Source organism: Neofelis nebulosa, chromosome 10, assembly GCF_028018385.1.
Source record: "Neofelis nebulosa isolate mNeoNeb1 chromosome 10, mNeoNeb1.pri, whole genome shotgun sequence".
NCBI lineage: Eukaryota > Metazoa > Chordata > Mammalia > Carnivora > Felidae > Neofelis > Neofelis nebulosa.
Genome location: NC_080791.1, coordinates 71,513,195 through 71,531,408, shown reverse-complemented (window position 1 = coordinate 71,531,408; position 18,214 = coordinate 71,513,195). Strand labels below are relative to the sequence as shown.

The window sequence follows — 18,214 nt, the reverse complement described above, 5'->3', positions numbered from 1 at the left end:
TCCGTGAGTTCGAGCCCCGCGTCGGGCTCTGTGCTGACAACTCAGAGCCTGGAGCCTGTTTCGGATTCTGTGTCTCCCTCTCTCTGACCCTCCCCCATTCATGCTCTGTCTCTCTCTGTCTCAAAAATAAATAAACGTTAAAAAAATTAAAAAAACAAAAACAAAAACAAAAAGCTCTGAATTATAACATCATCTAATTTCCGTGGTACGAATACTCCCACCACTACCAATTTCGAGCTACCAAAATGAGACCACTGAATGCAGAACTGGGGGCAAATTCTCACAATTGTCGCTTGCAAGCTGGTATTAGCAAGATGCAGCACACTGCTCCTTTAAAGTATACTTTTGAAAAGGTATCATTTACTAACGCCTCCTCTGAGGATCCTACTCACCAGGAAGTTACACAAGAGCAAAAAAGCCTAAGGAAACGGAGTTTCTGGGGACTTTGGAAATCTCTTTGACTTCTCACTAAACCCCTTAGAATTTGACCCATTCGTGCACTTGTGAAAACAATACGACTCTCCATGGAGTTTTAATAGTTGGAAAAGATTTTGTGACATGAAACCGTAGGAATTAAGAACTTACGTCTAAGATGTAATTTAATCTGAAAACACAAGACACATTTCGTATGATTTCATTTAGTATAGAATAAAAGCTTTCCTTCTAGTATGTTCTGTCCAACTATGAAATTTACTTAAAATCTTTTAGAAAGGAGCAAGCCAACTTAAAAAGAAAAAAAGTCAAAAGACTGCTGGGCAGTTAACATACGCTGGTTCCAAAGTGGAGGAAAAGTGAGGCAAGGTTACATAGTGAAAATAGAGAAAGCAAGATGAAGGGAAATCGCCCATGACAATCTGCCACATTAGTTACTATGCATTTCAACATCTGCAACTGAAAAGTCACAGAAGTCAAAAATAAAAACAAAAAAGACTCCTAGGACCACAGACTGCCTGATGTTACTAGAGTATTTAGCCCTTGTCCATTTCATGTAAAAAATAAATTAAGTATAAATAAAGAGGTGAGGGAGCTGACGGGTACTCAGGTTGATCGCAGGAATGTACTCAGAGGGGGCATGAGAAGGGGGCCAGATGGCTTTCCTCTCCCACCCTTCCTACACAAAGCTCTCCTCCATGTTGCTGCAGAGTAAGAAAGAGTCCACAAGCCGGGGCTGGACCAGTTGCTGGAAGTCGGAGTCCTGGAGGCCTTCCGGGCAAACTCCAGCCAGTCTACGCAGAGCAGCCTAGAGAGAAACAGAAGAAATGACGCAGGTCAGACCAGGCTCTGCTCAGGTGCATGTATTTCCTTCAACGGTCCTGGGAAGTACAAGTAGCTCATTTATTAGTCAATTTGAGCTAATCGTCACCTTGGTCACCTGACACCTTAGTCATATAGTCCTTTTGGTTACCTGGTCACTACAGTAACCTTATCACTTGGTCATCCGGTGTCATTGGTACATTGGTCATTATGGTGGATGTCATCTGAAAGTCTTCATGATCTTAATAATGGTCTTGCCACTTTGGTTTTTCAATCACCTTAGGAATCTGGTTATTCCAAAGATCTGCCATTTAAAAAACCTGCTCAACTGACTGACATATTGAAGCTCAAGATTTGTTCATGCTAGAGACCATAACTACCAGAAGCAGCAGTGGAATAACAGCCTTGCTTCCAGGTCCCTAGAGTAGCCTGAGAATAGCAAGGGCTACTTATTTAGCCATAATTTCAGCAAAGTTCTGACAAGGCATCATGGGATAGGGAAGTGGGAGAAGAGAGAGGAAGGAAGGTCATAAAGCTGAAGGAGAAGGAGAGTCTGCCACCAAGATGGAGATGAGTAGGAGGAGTGGGGACAGAATGTACCCCACGGCCCAGGCCCCCATACGCTGGGCATTTCACTCCTCCCTGAGCAAACTATCCTGTTTTATGCCCGTGTGACCTTGCTCAGCTCAAAGTCCCTCTCCACCCTTCCACTCTTTTCTAGCCAGCAGGTGCATTGATCCTGTGAGGTATGGCCCACCATCACCTCTTCTGTGAAACCTTCCCAGAGTCCTTGAAACAGAGACAGCCCCTCCTTCCTCTGTGCACCCACAGCCCCTGGGCTGACCTCAACCTTCTCACCCATGGCTGCAACTGGCTTGTAGGTGTTTGTCTCCCACACTAGACTCTGAGCTCCCCAAAGACAGAGACTCTTTTATTTTCCTCTGTATCTATAGCAGGTAGAACAAGGTTTGGCACAGGGCTCAATAAATATTTGTTAAAAAAAAAAAATGAAGGGGCGCCTGGGTGGTTCAGTCGGTTGAGCATCCGACTTAGGCTCAGGTCATGATCCCACAGTTCGTAAGTTCGAGCCCTGCATCGGGCTCTGTGCTGACAGCTGGAAGCCTGGATCCTGCTTCAGATCTGTGTCTCCCTCTCTCTCTCTGCCCCTAACACACTCACATTCTGTCTCTGTCTCTCTCAAAAGTAAATAAACATTAAAAAAATTAAAAACAAAACAAAATAAGTGCTTTAAAAAACGAATTCTATCACTAGAGCAACCTGAAGCTGTAAGTGTAGCCTGTGCACCTAGCTAGACCTCTTTACCGGTCAGCTGAGGCAGTGTGTACTGAGTGTTCAATGCATATTAATACCTTCCCTCTTCTTATACCTGTACACCACAAGGCGAGAGTGTAAGTTGGGAAACAAAGAGAGGAGAATACCTGGAATGGCAGAAGAGAATGAATGAATGAATGAATGAATGAATGAATGAATGAATGGAATAGCAAGGGAGTATCTACACATAGTATTTCATTTAATCCCTACAGGATACTACTACAAGGTAAGTATCATGATCTTCAGCTTGGAAATAAGGAGACAAAGGCTCAGTGAGGGAAAGGGGCCTTCCCAAGACTGCACGGCAGTCCCACTCCAGGACCCTCATACCCATACACACAGGCAGGATGCTGCAAGCCCAGGACACTGGCTTATTACGTTGAGTCCAAGGCAGGCAGAGAGCTCGTTACCTATACCTATTGCTGAGAAACCACCAAGCTGTTGAACAGAGAGGAAGGCTTAGGTTGGCTGTTGGACAAACAGGTGCTGCCAGGTCTAAGCTGGATCAAGAAAAAGGGACATGTGTCTCTATGCAAGTGAGAAGGGTCTGAAACCTAGTGACAAGAAGTAGACTACAGGAGTCTCTCACTAGTGCGTCCTGCCTCTCCTGGGGTGTGATTGCCCCTAACGACTAAAGAGGCTGAGGGGTGCTTGTGTGGTTCAGTCAGTTAAGCATCCGACTCTTGATTTCAGCTCACGTCATGATCTCACACTTTGTGGGTTTGAGCCCGGCATCAGTTCCAGGCTAACAGCACAAAGCCTGCTTAGGATTCTCTCTCTAACCCTCCCCCACCCCTGCACACACTCTGTCGCTCTCTCTCTCTCTCTCTCAAAATAAATAAATAAACTTAAAAAAAAAACAAAGAGGCTGAACTCCATAGCACTTTCTGATTCCTCTTCGCTCCAATTAGGAGAAATCACTCCATTAGTATAAAAAAGGCACAAAAATGGAAACAGAAATCTTCAGGAGAGGAGGCTACGAGGCCATTGATGTATTTTACATCATCAGGGGTAAAAATAAAGCAAGAGACAGGAAGGGACAAAGAAAGATGAAATGGGGAGAAAATAGACTCATAAGGAGAGAGAATGAGGTACAAGAAGAAAATAGAGAAAGAGAGACAACAGAGAAATGGAACAAGAAGGAATAGTTAAAACAGAGAGACAGGGGCACCTAGGTGGCTCAGTTGGTTAAGCGTCCAACTTCAGCTCAGGTCATGATCTCATAGTTCGTGAGTTCGAGCCCCGCATCTGGCTCTGTGCTGATAGCTCAGAGCCTGGAGCCTGCTTCGGATTCTGTGTCTCCCTCTCTCTCTGCCCCTCCCCACTCATGCTCTGTCTCTCTGTCTTAAAAATAAATAAAACATTTTTAAAAATTTTTTAAAATAAATAAATAAATAAATAAAATAAAACAGAGAGACAGAGATGAACTGGTAAAGAAAAGAGATCAAGCATGAGAGGGAGATGGAGAGAGACAGAAATGGTGACAAAGAAAAAGAGAGAGAGCCCAGGGGGTGGGGGGATAATAGGATGGAGGTAGGAGCAGGGGAGGAGCCGGAAAGGGAGGCAGAGGAGGGAGTTGGTGGAGAGGACTAAGGGGATAAAAGAAGGCAGGAAAAGGAAAGAAGGAGAGAAGGAGAGATAGAAAAGAAACCTGAGAAAGGAGGCAATATCTAGAGGAGAGAAAAGCAAAAAATAAAATGAGAGAGAAGAGGGAAAATGGGAGAAGAGAGAGAGGGGGAGAAGAAAAGAAGGGATGAACTAGAAATAGAACTGAGAAAACACAAAAGCAAATAAACACCCTCATCTTCCCAGGGTTCCCAGGAAGACTGCAGGACAAGAACCCAAACAACCCTGAGCACCCCCTCCTCAGTGCCCCGGGGCTCAAAGGACCCTTCAGCCTTCTGAAGCCTTTCTTTGCATCTCTGCTTCCCTCAGAGGGTTAACAGCCAGTCATCCCAGGATCTCATTCCCAGACAGTCTGAAAACACCCAAGCATTAAACAAGCCCAGCAGCCCACTGACAGCCGTCTCATTAAGGAAAAATCAATTCTGTTTGCGAAAGGCAATCTGCACTGCCACTTTCCCAGATGTGGGACACGATAATTGAAACGTCCTCCTTCCACCTGAAGAGAGACTTTGAAGCTGAGAAGAAGGCCTTGGGGAGGGCAGGAGAGGTAGCCTCCAACTCCATCTGCCAGGCCAGGCTTCTGGCGGCCCCCATCTCAGCAGCCAGGGGTCCACACTCCAATGTGGAGCCCCTTCTAGGAGCCAAACCAAGAACACCCTCCAATTCTGGGGCCCAAGGGTGGGGAGACAAGACTACCAGTCCCTCAGGCAGGCAAAAAACAGTGAACAAACCCAATGTCCTATGGAAATACTAAGACCTGGAAAAGGGCCCCATCCCTAGGAAGGTTCCAGACTAGAGGGAGAGAAATACAAATACCTGCCATGAGCCAAGGTGGCAAGACCAGGGCCATTAGACATGGGGGAGAAACATGACTGAAAACAAGATGGTCTGGCCAAGAAGTCAAGACCTTCAGCATTAGACAGGCCTGTATTTGAATTCCAAGAGCCTCCCCTTATAATACCAGATACACTGGATAACATAACCTTCTTCCTACTGAAGAAAAAAAAAATCTAAGCCAGCAGGTCCAGGTGCATCCTGTCTCTGAGCCATAGATGCCTCCCAGGACACTCCATAGAGGAGAGGGATTTTGGTCCGAGATTGAGGAGGCTGCTGGCAAAGCCATAGAAAGGGCATCTGCTTAGGACGAGGGCCAAGGCACAGTGTCATAGTGGCTCACAGCACTCTGGTCTAGACAAGCTGGACAGGGCCTGTAGGCCCCCAGGGGTATGCTGGAGCCAGACAGTAGGCCATAGATAATGGAGAACCATGGAAGGGCTGGTCGTGTTAGTGTCTTGATTGTAATATTAGGATTAGCCCAGCAACCACAAGGAGGGTGGATTAGGGAGGGAGGGGCTCTCTTCAGCATCCAATGACCCATCCTTGGCGAGAAATGTAATCCTTTTTCCACTGGAAAGTCCTTCAAGTGATTGATGATGGTAGTCAAGCCCTTCTGTGTATTTCACTTCAAACTAATAATAAAAATGGAAAAGGAATTGTGACAAGCCCACATATATGAATGGAGCTTTCTGGTTTCCCACCATTGCCTCAGGGCCTTGTAGTGCTGGGCACCTGTGGGCTTCCCGAGTTGTGGAGATAATGGTAGTTGGGGCCAATGATTGGGTTTGCCCGGCATTAACTCTCTCCACTTGACGCACTAAGCCAGACAGAATTCAGAAGGCCTGTGAACTTGGAGGAAAAAATTACATCATTACGCTTATTAACTTCCAACTGAAACTCAGCCTCTCCTTCAGTTGTGAATGCAGCAACCAACCACAAAGTCTCAGCAACTCCCATGACTTGTGGACCAATAAAAATCACAGATCCTTTCATATCCCCGTACACTTGTTGGAGGTACCTTCAAATATCATTTATGCCCCTTGCTAGTCAAGGTTACAATACTCATTAGACCCACTGCTATCTCTTATTTAATGTGTTAATTAAAAGTATGTATATTAATATACCGTATATATAAATACTCTAATAGTTTCCTTCTTAATTCTCTATATTTTGGGTTATGCATTTGAAACATTATTCTTAGAAGGGAAACAGAAGCTTTACCAGATTGCCCAAGGCACAAAAAAGTCAAGGGTGTTCTGCATGTATCAGAATCAAAGCCCCATGAGAGCAGAGATGTTTGTCTTCTTTTTTCCCCCCACAGCCATATCTCTGTGGCTTAGAAGTGTGCATGGCACATAGAACCACTTGGTAAATATTTATTGACTAAGATTTATAACCACTTAGTGACCCACCCAATGTCACACAGCTCATTAATGGCAAAACCAAGATGGATGTGTCTGGCTGTAATGCCCTGTTGTCTCTATGACAATATGATGCTCCCAGAAATGAGAAGAGCTCAGTCTAAAAAATGATGGGGTGAGGAGGGGGTTTTACTGTGAAACAGCTTGAAGGGTCTTCAGATCCATCGCTTCCCCCTTGCATTCTCTGAGGACCAACCAAGAATCTGGCACTCCCTTCTGAAAGTCAAATGGCCTGTTTATACAATGGCTTCCCTGTTCCCTTTGGCTTCCAGCTGGAAGCTGCTCTGCTTTGGGATTCAGTGGAGCCCCAGCAGGGAGGAATATAGAGACTAAGCATGCATTCCCATCTGGTATGGTTTATTCTTTCATGGTGGACCCAAACAGCAAGGAGAAGTTGGGTGGGGACCTCCCAAGATGTCCTTGTTTGTTGGGTTCAGGTTGAAGATCCTGGTGAATCACACTTTCTGTTCTGTCCTACCACCTCCAGTCCTACTCCACAAAAGACAGGGGAGCTAGAAAGCTGGAAGAGTGCCAGCAAAGGGGCTCTGTCCAAGAGGAAGGAAGGCTTTCCTCACAATGCCCATTTGGGAACAGGCAGGAAACATCCATCCCCTAGTTCCCATTCCAGTTCACACCATGGCATTACCAACACCCCCTAGCCTTCTGCCCATCAGCCACTCTGGTATTGATCTGCTGTTAAGACTCCTCAAAAACTCAAAGGTTTATGATTACTAAAAGTATGAGTGGGGGGGTTCCCCACCTCCCCATCTTTCACATATATGACCTCATATAATTTTCTTACCAGTTTTATGAATGAAGCGAAACACTTTTATCACCATTTTAAAGAGGAAAGTTGGGTGCAGAGAAGTCTCATGGCTTACTTAAGCCACCAAGGCATCACCAGTTCTCCTGGCCCTTGGTCTGCAATCCCAAAGCCCAGGGAGGGAGCGGAGGAATACTGAGAACTCACCAGGCAAGCCACAAGCACAGCATCGCTGCTGTTCCTCTCAGAGGGCGATCTGCAGAGCTCGATGAGCCGGGACATACCTGTGAGATGCAAGAGAATGTCATGCCCAGGATGGGGACAGGCCTGGCCAGACCTGACCCAGAGGTGCCCCCCTCCCTCACACAGCCCTCTGCACGGGGCGCTATAGAGGCAGGTAGCTCCAGGACCCCACCAGCTCACCAACTGGCTGGGGAAAGGGGGCTGAACCCACCTGGAGGAGCTTGTAGTGGAAACTTTCTGTCCCCTTGAATGTGAATAGTCCCTGGTCAGGGACAGCCGCAGACCCTGAGCTTAGTCAAAGTGCAACAGAACCTAACTTCCTGTGTAAGTACTTCTGATTTTCCAGAACTATATTTAATGTTTCCATTGTTATCAGTGGGACTTCCCAATACCATTTTTTCCCCGATTGCCTATTTCAGTCGGAAAATACAATGCGGCTTAAATTACAGAAAACTACAGATTGGGGAGGTTAATGGTCCCTAGTCTTTTACAGAGGAAAGGTAAAGAATCGACTTTGTTTTTCAATGTAAATTGTTTTTGATGTAAATTGACAAACTCTGAAAAACAGAAATAAAACGAAAAGCTAACTCAGAAGATATTAATAAAAAGTGTACAGATACATTCTGCAGGTTTATCTTCCACAAATGCTATTTCTGAGCTTTTATTACATGTGTGATGCTGCACTAAATGCCCAATAAATGCATGATCCCCTAATAGTCTCCCAATAGTCTCATGAACTAGGTACTAATATAATTCACTCTGAGGCCCAGAGAGAAGTGAAGTCTCTTTTCCAGGGTCCCACAGTTAGTAGTCGGGGGCTGGTATCAGAACTCAGGTAACCTGATTATTCCCTCACTCTTTCACTTCTGAGGCAGCTGTATCTGAGATTGGTCCAGAGATGATGAGTCCTCCGTGGGACGTGACCCAAACCTGGGCTAGATAAGTCTTTCTGGAGCCAGAACCCAGGGTCACCTCTTGCCGTTCGCCAGGTATATCTACATGATAGGTGACAATGCCATGGCTAATCTCATGCCTCTGCCTGGAGCACCCTTCTTTCTCAACCATCACATTGGAATAATGCCTCAACCTACAGCTGAAGACTCACCTTGCTAAAACATTCTTCGACCCACCCAGATAAATGTGAGCTACCTCCGCTGTGGGCCAAACGTGCCACGGACATCCTTTGAACACTGCTTTATGGCATTCAAGTGCATATTTTTCTTTCCATATCTGCCACCCCACCAGGTCGTAAGCCCCTGTGGTCAGGTCAATGCGATATACCTAGCGCTCGGAACAGAGTCTGGCACAGAGTGGGCACTCTGAGAATATGAGTTGGGTAAATGTGACTAACTGAATGAACACATGGCTTAAAAGTAAATAAACCAAGTAATGAGTGAGTTAATGAATGAACCAAAGGATGAATTAATGAGTGAACAGACTAATCGAAGGGTAAGTCAACAAATGAGGAAGTGAATAACTGAATAAGCGAATGAATGAGAAAAGGAATGAGAGTAAAAGAATAGGGTCCTTGGCAGGAAGTCTGCATGTGAATTGCTTTTTTATCCACTGTTAGCCTCTCTAGGCCCCTCTCGTCTCTAGCTTCAGCCCCACTTACAAGCTAGATGAGGGGCTGCACCCTGGGCCCCCATCACAGCGTTTTCTGGCACCCAGAGAGTGAGGCTCACCTCAGCCCTGCCTTTGCTCTGAGTCATCTGTCATCACCATGAAATCAGGAGTGCTCCCATCCCCAAGCCCGCCTCCCCACCACAGCACTTACAGCTCAGCCGCACGGCCTCCCGTGCCACAGCTGGGTCTCGGCTGAGACGGGCCAGGGTCACGGCAGCCTTCTGCTGGACTCGCTCACAAGCCGCCACCTCGGCAGGGGTTCCAGACCTTGGCTTCTCGGACAGCATGCCCATGATAAGCTGGACCCCTGGGCAGGAGAAAATGAACAGTTGGTACCTGCCCCAGCAAGGAGCCTCTCCCCCCGCCCCCTGTCCCGGAGCCAGCTGCATGGATGGCTGCAAAAGCTTGAGACTTAGGGGGTCTCAACCACAGAAAGGAAGCTGGACAAGGCCACCTCTTTTACTCCTTCTGCCCTGGAGATATCTCTGATTCCATGTACTAAGTCACTATACTTAGAAGGGACATCAGGAGGACATCCCTTTTTGATTTTTCAAATGCTATTTCTGAGCTTTTATTACATGTGTGATGCTGCACTAAATGCCCAATAAATGCATGATCCCCTAATAGTCTCCCAATAGTCTCATGAACTAGGTACTAATATAATTCACTCTGAGGCCCAGAGAGAAGTGAAGTCTCTTTTCCAGGGTCCCACAGTTAGTAGTTGGGAGGCTGGTATCAGAACTCAGGTAACCTGATTATTCCCTCACTCTTTCACTTCTGAGGCAGCTGTATCTGAGATTGGTCCAGAGATGATGAGTCCTCTGTGGGACGTGACCCAAACCTGGGCTGGATAAGCAATAGATCCAGCCCCGAAGGAGGGTAGGTAGTTAGACTGAGAGCTTTAGCCCTGAACTTGGGTCGCTGAGAGGCCTTACCACCCTCTCCTGAAACCAGATCTATCTGCTGATCGTCCCCCAAACTCAAATCCACATTCACTCCCATCTCCATGCCTTTGTCACCTAATTCTTCTGCATGGCAGGTCCTTTTCCCTCACATGCTCCATCTAAAGAATTCCCATCCTGCAGGTTGTAGTAAAAGTCCATCTTCTACGGGACATCCTTCCTAACTGCCCCAGGTCACACCCCCTTCCCTGCACCCAGAGGCACGTGTCAGCTTAGAACTCAAACCAGACGTGGCCCACAGATGTATTTTTGCTTTCTTTTGTTGCTCCATACAGTGTCCAATTTTTTTTTTTAATTTCGCTCTTATGAAAATTGGAAGGTTTCCATAAAAATCCAGATTGTCAGTTTCTAAAAAAAAAAAATCCCCTCCTGACCTGACATTGGGTCTACATTTCTTCATGACAACAATTTGCTGAAACGTATTATAAGCTTGCTACTTTAAATAGGATTGGTCCAGTCCCTGCTGAGCCTACATCATCCATTTATGTTACTTGTCTGGGTCCACAGGCATCTAAGTTTGTGACCTCTGCCTTAGACCGTGGAGCCAGAGGATTTTTGGAGATCTGGCACTACCTGTCCTTCCCCTCCATTTCACAGAAGAGCACCTGAGGTCTGGAGAGAGAAAGTAATTTCCCAAGTTCACACAGAAGCTGGTTGCAGTCCAGGACCTCAGCCACATGCCCCTCTGAATCTTACTTGAACCAGATGTAACTTCCAACTCTCTTGGATCTCAATGCACAGGGGCTATAAGTTACTTAGGTATGGCCCTGAGACTATTCAGTCCTGAGGAGGGGCCATTTCTCTTCCTGGTGAGATTTGTAAGTGACCCATTTCTCCTTCCTATAGGCTCAAGGGACCCAGAAGGCCTACCTTTTGCCTCTATTACCTCTGCCAACACACACTCTAACCTTAGGGCAAGGTACTTCTCTTCCAAACCCTCTCCCAGACCACTGAATGGAACATAGTCTTCAGGCTCCCTATGCCCACAATGTTCCTAAGACAAGGTCATGATTGTGAATGTCCTGAGGTATGTATGTTATGGCCTATGGGCACATGAACAGGAGATACCAAAGTGACAACTTTGGGAAGAACCACAAGCTTAGGAAATTTTACTAACTCCTGGTTAAGGTTCCCATAAAGAAGCCATTTTCCCACCCTGCACTTTGCACCTGGAACCTGACAAAGAATCAAACAAAGAGTGTCTCACACTAGCAGGAAAGCTCCAGGGGGTAAAGATTTGTGCCCGTTTCCTGCATGGAAATATCTAAAGTATCTAAGAATAGTGCTTTGCTCAAATCTTTGTTGAATAAATATCAAATGAATGAATATGAAGGTATTCTTGAATATGAAGGTGTTCATTTCATATTCATAAAATCCAAGTTTCCTTTAAATGTATACCTTGTAAGTCTTATCTAAAAAAAGATAGGATGCTATCAAACTGGGGCTGCCTAGGAAAATCCGGACTGTGTTTCCTAAGTTCTGGCCAGGCTCAATGCCAGAACAGTTGCCTAAGAGTTGGGGGTGACAACTTCAGAGACCAGCCCCCAACACCATGCTCCCTCCCCAACATTCTCTCCAGCTCAGCCCCAGCCCCTGAGGGAGAAGCCAAAAGAGGGATACTAATGTCAGTGGATTGACGGGTAAGAGCTTGGGCTGCCCTGGCCTGCCTCCCAGCATAAGGATGACAGCAGCCACAGTGCCTGACTTGCCAGGATGGCCTCCTTCGTGCAGCCCCCATTACCAACACTCACGCAGAGTTCAGGGCAGGACAGAGACAAAATCGCTTCAGGCCAACGCACGCGAGAGTCTCATGCATCCTGGTAAGAGGACTGCCTTTCAAAGCCCAGTCCTCACAACAGTGCTTGCCTGGTCCAGCCCACAGGATCTCACTCAGCTCCAGGGGGCCCTGGCTGCGTCACCAACACTGCCGATCCCTCCAGTTATGCCCCACTTTGTACTGTCTCTCCCTCAAGTGCTCTTCAGCTGAGCCCCCTGAGACTGATCTGCACCAAAAGAGCAGATGCACTCAGCACAGTCCCCATTCTGTGCCAGATACTCTTCTGACAAACTTTATATTAATCCTCACGTTATCCTGTGAGGTAGGTACACTCCCATTCTGCAGATGGAAATGCAGAGGTCATATAGCTAGTAAATTACGGGGCCAGGATTCAAACCCGGTGTGTTTCCAGTTTTCACGGTCTCAGCCACTATGCCATCGCTCTGCCGCATTATTTTATTGTCGATTTCACACTTTTTCATGTTATCACTTTTGCCGAGTGGGGCTCTCCTCCCAGGACAAAGCCAAGGATTTATCTCTGTGTTCATTTGCTCAGAACAATGTAGGAGGTCTCTAACTGCTGTTTCAATGAGCCAGTCAGTAGCCCTTTGTAAACCATAAAACCCTCTATAGAGGCCACATATTCCAATCCCAACCCCACAGGACGCCTCTGGACACCCACTACTGCGGACCACTTGACCTTGAGGAGGCTCTGAGTGCAGCAGGAACAGGCCGGGAATGATACCCCTCAGCCTCTCAGCCTCAGCTGGCTCGGTGAAGTTTTTCATTATTAGCTCAAGCACATAAAATTAACACAAAATGATGTCTTTCAATTAGTCATAGAGGGATGGGGGATGGGGAACGTGTGTGTTTGTTAAAACAGCGGGGCAACCTGGGAGAAGGGGGTTTAACAAGAGCAGAAACAGCTGGCCCCGGGCTCTCAGCTCACTCGTCCTCATTAGCGTCTCTGGTTTCCAACCGGTTGCTAATTGCTCCCTTATTTCCCAGTCACAGGAAGCCCTCGCCACTCTTTGCTCCCAGCTGCAAGGCAGCAGACCCATCCTCCAGCAGAGCCTGTGCAGGTCTGCTTCCTGGCCAAGGAAACCTGGCCCACCTCACCTGGACTTTGTGGCCCCCTCGGCACAAGGTGGGAGCAGGGGAGCGGCGGGTGGGGTAGTGATGCTCTCCGGTGAGGGGTCCGGGGATCAGGCTTGCCCTGACCTACTCCCCCACCCACACCCTGCTCAGGCACATCAGCTCTCTAAGTGAGGCCAAATCCAATGTGATAGGAATGACTTAAAGTCCAAACTTGAACTTAAGGAGGCTCTCTGCATCGTCTGGCAGGAATCGATTTTTACTTTTTGGATCATAACGAAATAGTTGTCTTCCCTTCACCACCTAGTTAAATTAGCAACCGCTAACCCCTCACCTTGGGTTTACTTTATCCCCTTCCCTGCTGCTGTATTGCCTGCATGCCACTATCATCATCCGCCATTCTCTATCTTCTCGTTCATTGCCTGTCTCCCACTAGAATTAAAGCCCATCAAAAGCAAAGAAACATTACATGTTGGCCCAGCTGTACACACACACACACACACACGCACTCATGTAATTGTGGAGACACACGGGCACACATGTACACACACGCAAGCCTTCACACAAACACAGAGGCACGTGGTCCTTTACAGCCACATAATCCGTGCCACGCACACACTGCCAGAAAGACATACCGTTCTCCTGAATGATGTCAGAGGCACACTGCTCTAGGACAGACATGTTTGCCAAGATGGTCACAATCTGGAAAAGAGAGTTGAGAATCTGAGGAAATGGGCACACCTGCGCCAAGTGGCGCTGTCTATAGACAGCTGAGCCGGGAGCTACAAAGCTTTCCTTTACCCGTGAGTCTTTACCATCCATGTGGCCCATACTCCCGTGGTATTTTTGTCCATCCTCATGGGCTCCTGCCTCCCAGATGTATTTCCCCAGTGCTTGGTTCCCACTCATCAGCATGTGGCCCTGGGATGCCCCCACCAAGGGCCCTAGGACCCCCTGGAGATAATCATGTCACCTGAGTAAAGATGGGGACCCCCCATCACCTTTCCTCAGGGTACCTCTAGCCCCAGATCCTGAAATGCAGACAGAACTGCCAGACTCGTGGCTAGCCCCTCCCCTGAATTGGGTTTCGCTCATCCTGGCTTCTTGCCCTGACAGTGAACCCCACCTACTTTCAATCTGAAATCAGTGGACATAAAGGTGAAATTAGAGAACCTGAGTAAGATCAAAGGGCAGCATTACACCCCAAGTGTCAGGTATTGTATGGAATCTGGTAAGAAAGTTCTTGCTCAGCTGACTTTACAAGTCTGTCCCCTGTAAGCTTCCCCTGTCGGTCATTCTTGAAGGGTTCTGACTGTAGTAAAGAGATGCTGTCACCAGGTGGAGACAGTGAGCCTTGGTTACACCCGCATGGGCTGGGCAGCCAATAACCCACCCCACCCTGATTCCTGGGCATAGTCAAGTGTTGTAGAGAGAAGTCACTGCATAAAACTGGATTAAGGGATGGACCATCAAGGGACCACTTACAGACCTCAAACTGTAAGGTGCCAAAACACCATTGGAAAATGTGTTTTAACCATTAATTCAGATACCGCCCAAGACATGGCTCCTGATGTAAATGGCAAAATGAAATGCACCCACTTCCACAGAAGCAGAGAGCACTCTCGAGTGGTAATTAAAACAAATAATAAAATGGAAAACACTTCTCACTGGTGCAGTCCTCTCTCCCTCTCAAAAGGGTTCTTCAAAGCTTGTGGCATATTGTAACTGGAGGCTGTGTCCCCATCTCTGAGGCAGCACCTGACAGTCTGCTGAGGACAGTTCAGGCAGCTTAAATTCTGGAACTGGATAATGCATAATAATGTGATGTTTACCAACAGAAAGTATTATCTAGATTTTCATTGGTGCAATATTGGCATATTATTCTGCATAATCAATGCATATAACAAATCTCTCCTTTTAAACAGAAAGGAAAAAGTCTGCCGTATTAATAGAATATCTATCTATCCCCATTCCCACTAAACACATGTTGAAAAGGGACGCGTGTTCTTAGGGTGCTGAGGCAGATCCCTGTGTGTCAGGCCCTGGTGGCTCAGACCTGCTCAGGGGCTTGGCTGGGGAGGCACTCCTGGGATGGGCTGCCAGGGAAGGGACAGGAGACTACCCCAGAAGCTTTATCTCAAAGGCAACTCTGCCCCAGCAGCTGCTTTATGAAGGGAGTGAAGAAGGGCTAGTCCTTAGATGCTCTTTTCCCTCCCCTTTTAAGATTGTGGGGGGGGGGGGGGGGGGCTAAGAGGAAGGAGTTAGAAGGAAAATGTGGGTTGAAGATGCAGCTAAAAAATGGCAGGTTCCCCAAGAAGCATAAAGTCTTACGAGGAAGGAGACATGAGGCCAAGTCTGTGTCAGATTGCAATTCACCTGGCTTCGCAGTTGCAGGGGACACAACCTCTGTTCCCACCACAAAGAGTCACTACATGCCAACCATTCACCAGCCAGAGAGATGAATAAACATGCTTCCTGGACATAAAGATCCAAAAGGGAAGGGAGGAAGCAAGGAAGGAAGGGCAAAATAAGAAAGGAAAAGGAAACCTTTGTCTGCAGCATCACATTCATTACATGGCAATTATTAACTGTGTCACAGGCATGGGTAGGTCTTTGTGTCAGACTAATTTAGATCCCGTTAATGAAAATTACTTCCTCTTTGCAGAGCCCGTACCCCATGTGGCTTTCTGAGGTTCAGATGAAGTATTCAATTAAGCACAATTTGAATAAATGCCAATTATTCCCTGCTTTGAGTTCCCCTTCTGAATCATCCTTGTATGCGCCATGATGTAGAGAGGAAGGGGGATCGACATTTCTCCTTGAAGTCAAGTCCAGGGATGGGATTTTAGGGACAACTGGTTTACAAGGATACATGATAACAATGCTGTCGAGGGGGAAAAGAATGCAAGAGGCAGGCAGTTTTCCCCTGGCCCAGGCTAATTCAATCCTGTCTGATGATTTTCGATTACCTCCTATTCCTCCTGAGCGAAAGGACACTATTCTTCTGCAGTTATTTGGTGAATACAGAGGATATAGGCCTCAAGCCCTAGGTGAGAGGCAGTGCAACATAGTGGGTAAGCATATGTTTGTTCCAAATACTGGCTCTGTCATTTATTTTCCATACGATCTTGGCCTATTAGTTAACCTTTCTTGATTGATGGAGGTATATTAGTTTTCTATTGCTGTTATAACAAATTACCAGATTTAGTCGCTTAAAATGACACAATTTTACCGTGTAGTTCTGGAGGTCAGAAGCCCGAAATGGGTCTCATGGAGCTAAAACCAAGGTGCCTACAGGGCTGCATTCCTCCTGGAGGCTCTCGGGCAGAATCTACATCCTTGCCTTTTCCAGCTTCTAGATGCTACTCCCATTACTTGGCTCTCAGTACATCACTCTGACCTCTGCCTCCTCAGCCATAGCTCATTTTCTGGCTCTGATCCTCCTGCCTCATTCTATAAGAACCCTTGTGGTTACATTAAGTTACCCACATCAATAATCCAATAAGTTACCCACACCAATAAACCAATAATATTCCTATATCAAGATCCTTAACTCAATCATACCTGCAAAATCTCTTAGGCCATGTGAGGTAGAATATTCACAGGTTTGGGGGATTAGGATGTGGACAGCTTTGCAGGGGGGTCATTATTTGGCTTAAACAGGAGATAAATATATGAGATAATTCATAGGAATGTTAATTTTTTTAATGTTTATTTACTTTTGAGAGAGAGACAGAGCATGAGCGGGAGAGGGGCAGAGAGAGAGGGAGACACAGAATCCGAAGCAGGATCCAGGCTCTGAGCTGTCAGTACAGAGCCTAATGTGGGGCTCGAACCCATGAACCATGAGATCATGACCTGAGCCGAAGTCAGATGTTCACCCGACTGAGCCACCCAGGCACCCCTAGATAAGTCATAAGAACGTTAGGAGCATTAAATGACTTAATGTTTTGTCAAACACCCAGAACATTTGTTTAATGAGTATAACTTCCCTCTGGGAAACAGAGCCTGAAAATATCCAGACCTTGAAAGATTATGTCAAGGAGTAGCAACCAATGCAATACCCACTATTGCCAAATGTGCTATTAATAGGAGATCATTCCTGAAGGGAGGAAGATCTCAGAGCAGAAGGAGTCCCTCCCAGCAGGAAGCCAAATAAAACCCCTGTGCTCACTACCTTTGTGGTATTTTGAAATCATTTTTCCTTTGGCCTCGCAGAGACTGACCACCTTAGGAAAATTGAGATGAATAGCAAATTGGCCAGAATAGCAGGGGACCTCTCATGTCATGGATTCAAGAAGAAATGCCCCATGTGGTAAGAACGAAGTTGCCAAAGCCTTTTTATATCAACACACACACAGAGAAAAAGGTTTACTCTGTTCTGGCCCTCGTCAGGTGCTCCTGGAACCCTTGTTTGAAACTGATCCCAAGGCATGGGCCAGGCTTGTCTCACATCCTCAGCAATGTCTGCCTGTGATCACACTCTGACTCTATCTCCGTCCCTTTTATCTTCTATATCGTAAACTAACATTTTCTCTACTATACACTATGGGGGCCATACGTTATAAAAATCAAGTGAGGATTATCCCGGATAGAAGCAGGTGCACTCATGTGATAGAACTTTCAACACAGAAAATCTAAGATGCATTTAATGGAAACTTATGATTGCTTTTATGCTGTGCAGTAATTAGGACAAAAAGGCCAACATTTCATATGACTGTAATTAGCATTACTCTTTAATTGCTGGATGGAATATTCAGATTTCTACCATCACCGTGTTAACTCTCTAAAAGCTATAGCAGCAACGTCAACGGCAGCCAAGACCAGCGAGCAAAATCCCTTTCAGCCTCTAGGGGGAGCCCAGCGCTTCTCCCTGTCCTGCCATTTTCACTCCCTACCCTGTTGTCTACCAAAGAGCAGAAAGAGTCAAGACAGGGACATAAGTTGAAGAATGAAGGGTTCTGAGAGAGGAAGGATGTGGTCTTTTTGCCCAGGGAGGCACACAGTCCAAGGGAAGGTGCAGCCCTCTGCTTCTCTTCTCTCTACTGAGCCTCTTGCCTCATCTGATAGGCGTGGTCAGGGGCCTGGGCGAATGAGAGCTGAGCAAGCATGGAGACCAGGAGGGTGCCTGCCTAGTCCTAGAACAAGCGCAGCGCTCCCAACCCCAGGCACTGGGATCTTCCAGGCCTGGCCTGCCCCCTCACTCCAAAACAAGACAGGAGGGCTGGGATTTGGGCTCAGGAGAGAGAGCCACCAAGGCCATAAAACTGCCTTAGAT

At 46.8% G+C, this 18,214-nt stretch overlaps 1 protein-coding gene across 1 annotated transcript in view; it reads right to left on the bottom strand.

The window, feature by feature from the left end:
• Positions 1-671: 671 nt before the first annotated feature.
• Positions 672-18,214, bottom strand: part of INSC (INSC spindle orientation adaptor protein) — a 130,071-nt gene continuing 112,528 nt past the window's right edge. The window contains exons 10-13 of the mRNA XM_058688334.1: positions 13,572-13,638; positions 9,254-9,409; positions 7,441-7,517; positions 672-1,240 (exon numbers count right to left, since the gene is read on the bottom strand). Coding sequence (XP_058544317.1) covers positions 1,112-1,240; positions 7,441-7,517; positions 9,254-9,409; positions 13,572-13,638 — 429 coding nt within the window. The 3' untranslated portion in view covers positions 672-1,111. The remainder of the gene's footprint in view (positions 1,241-7,440; positions 7,518-9,253; positions 9,410-13,571; positions 13,639-18,214) is intronic.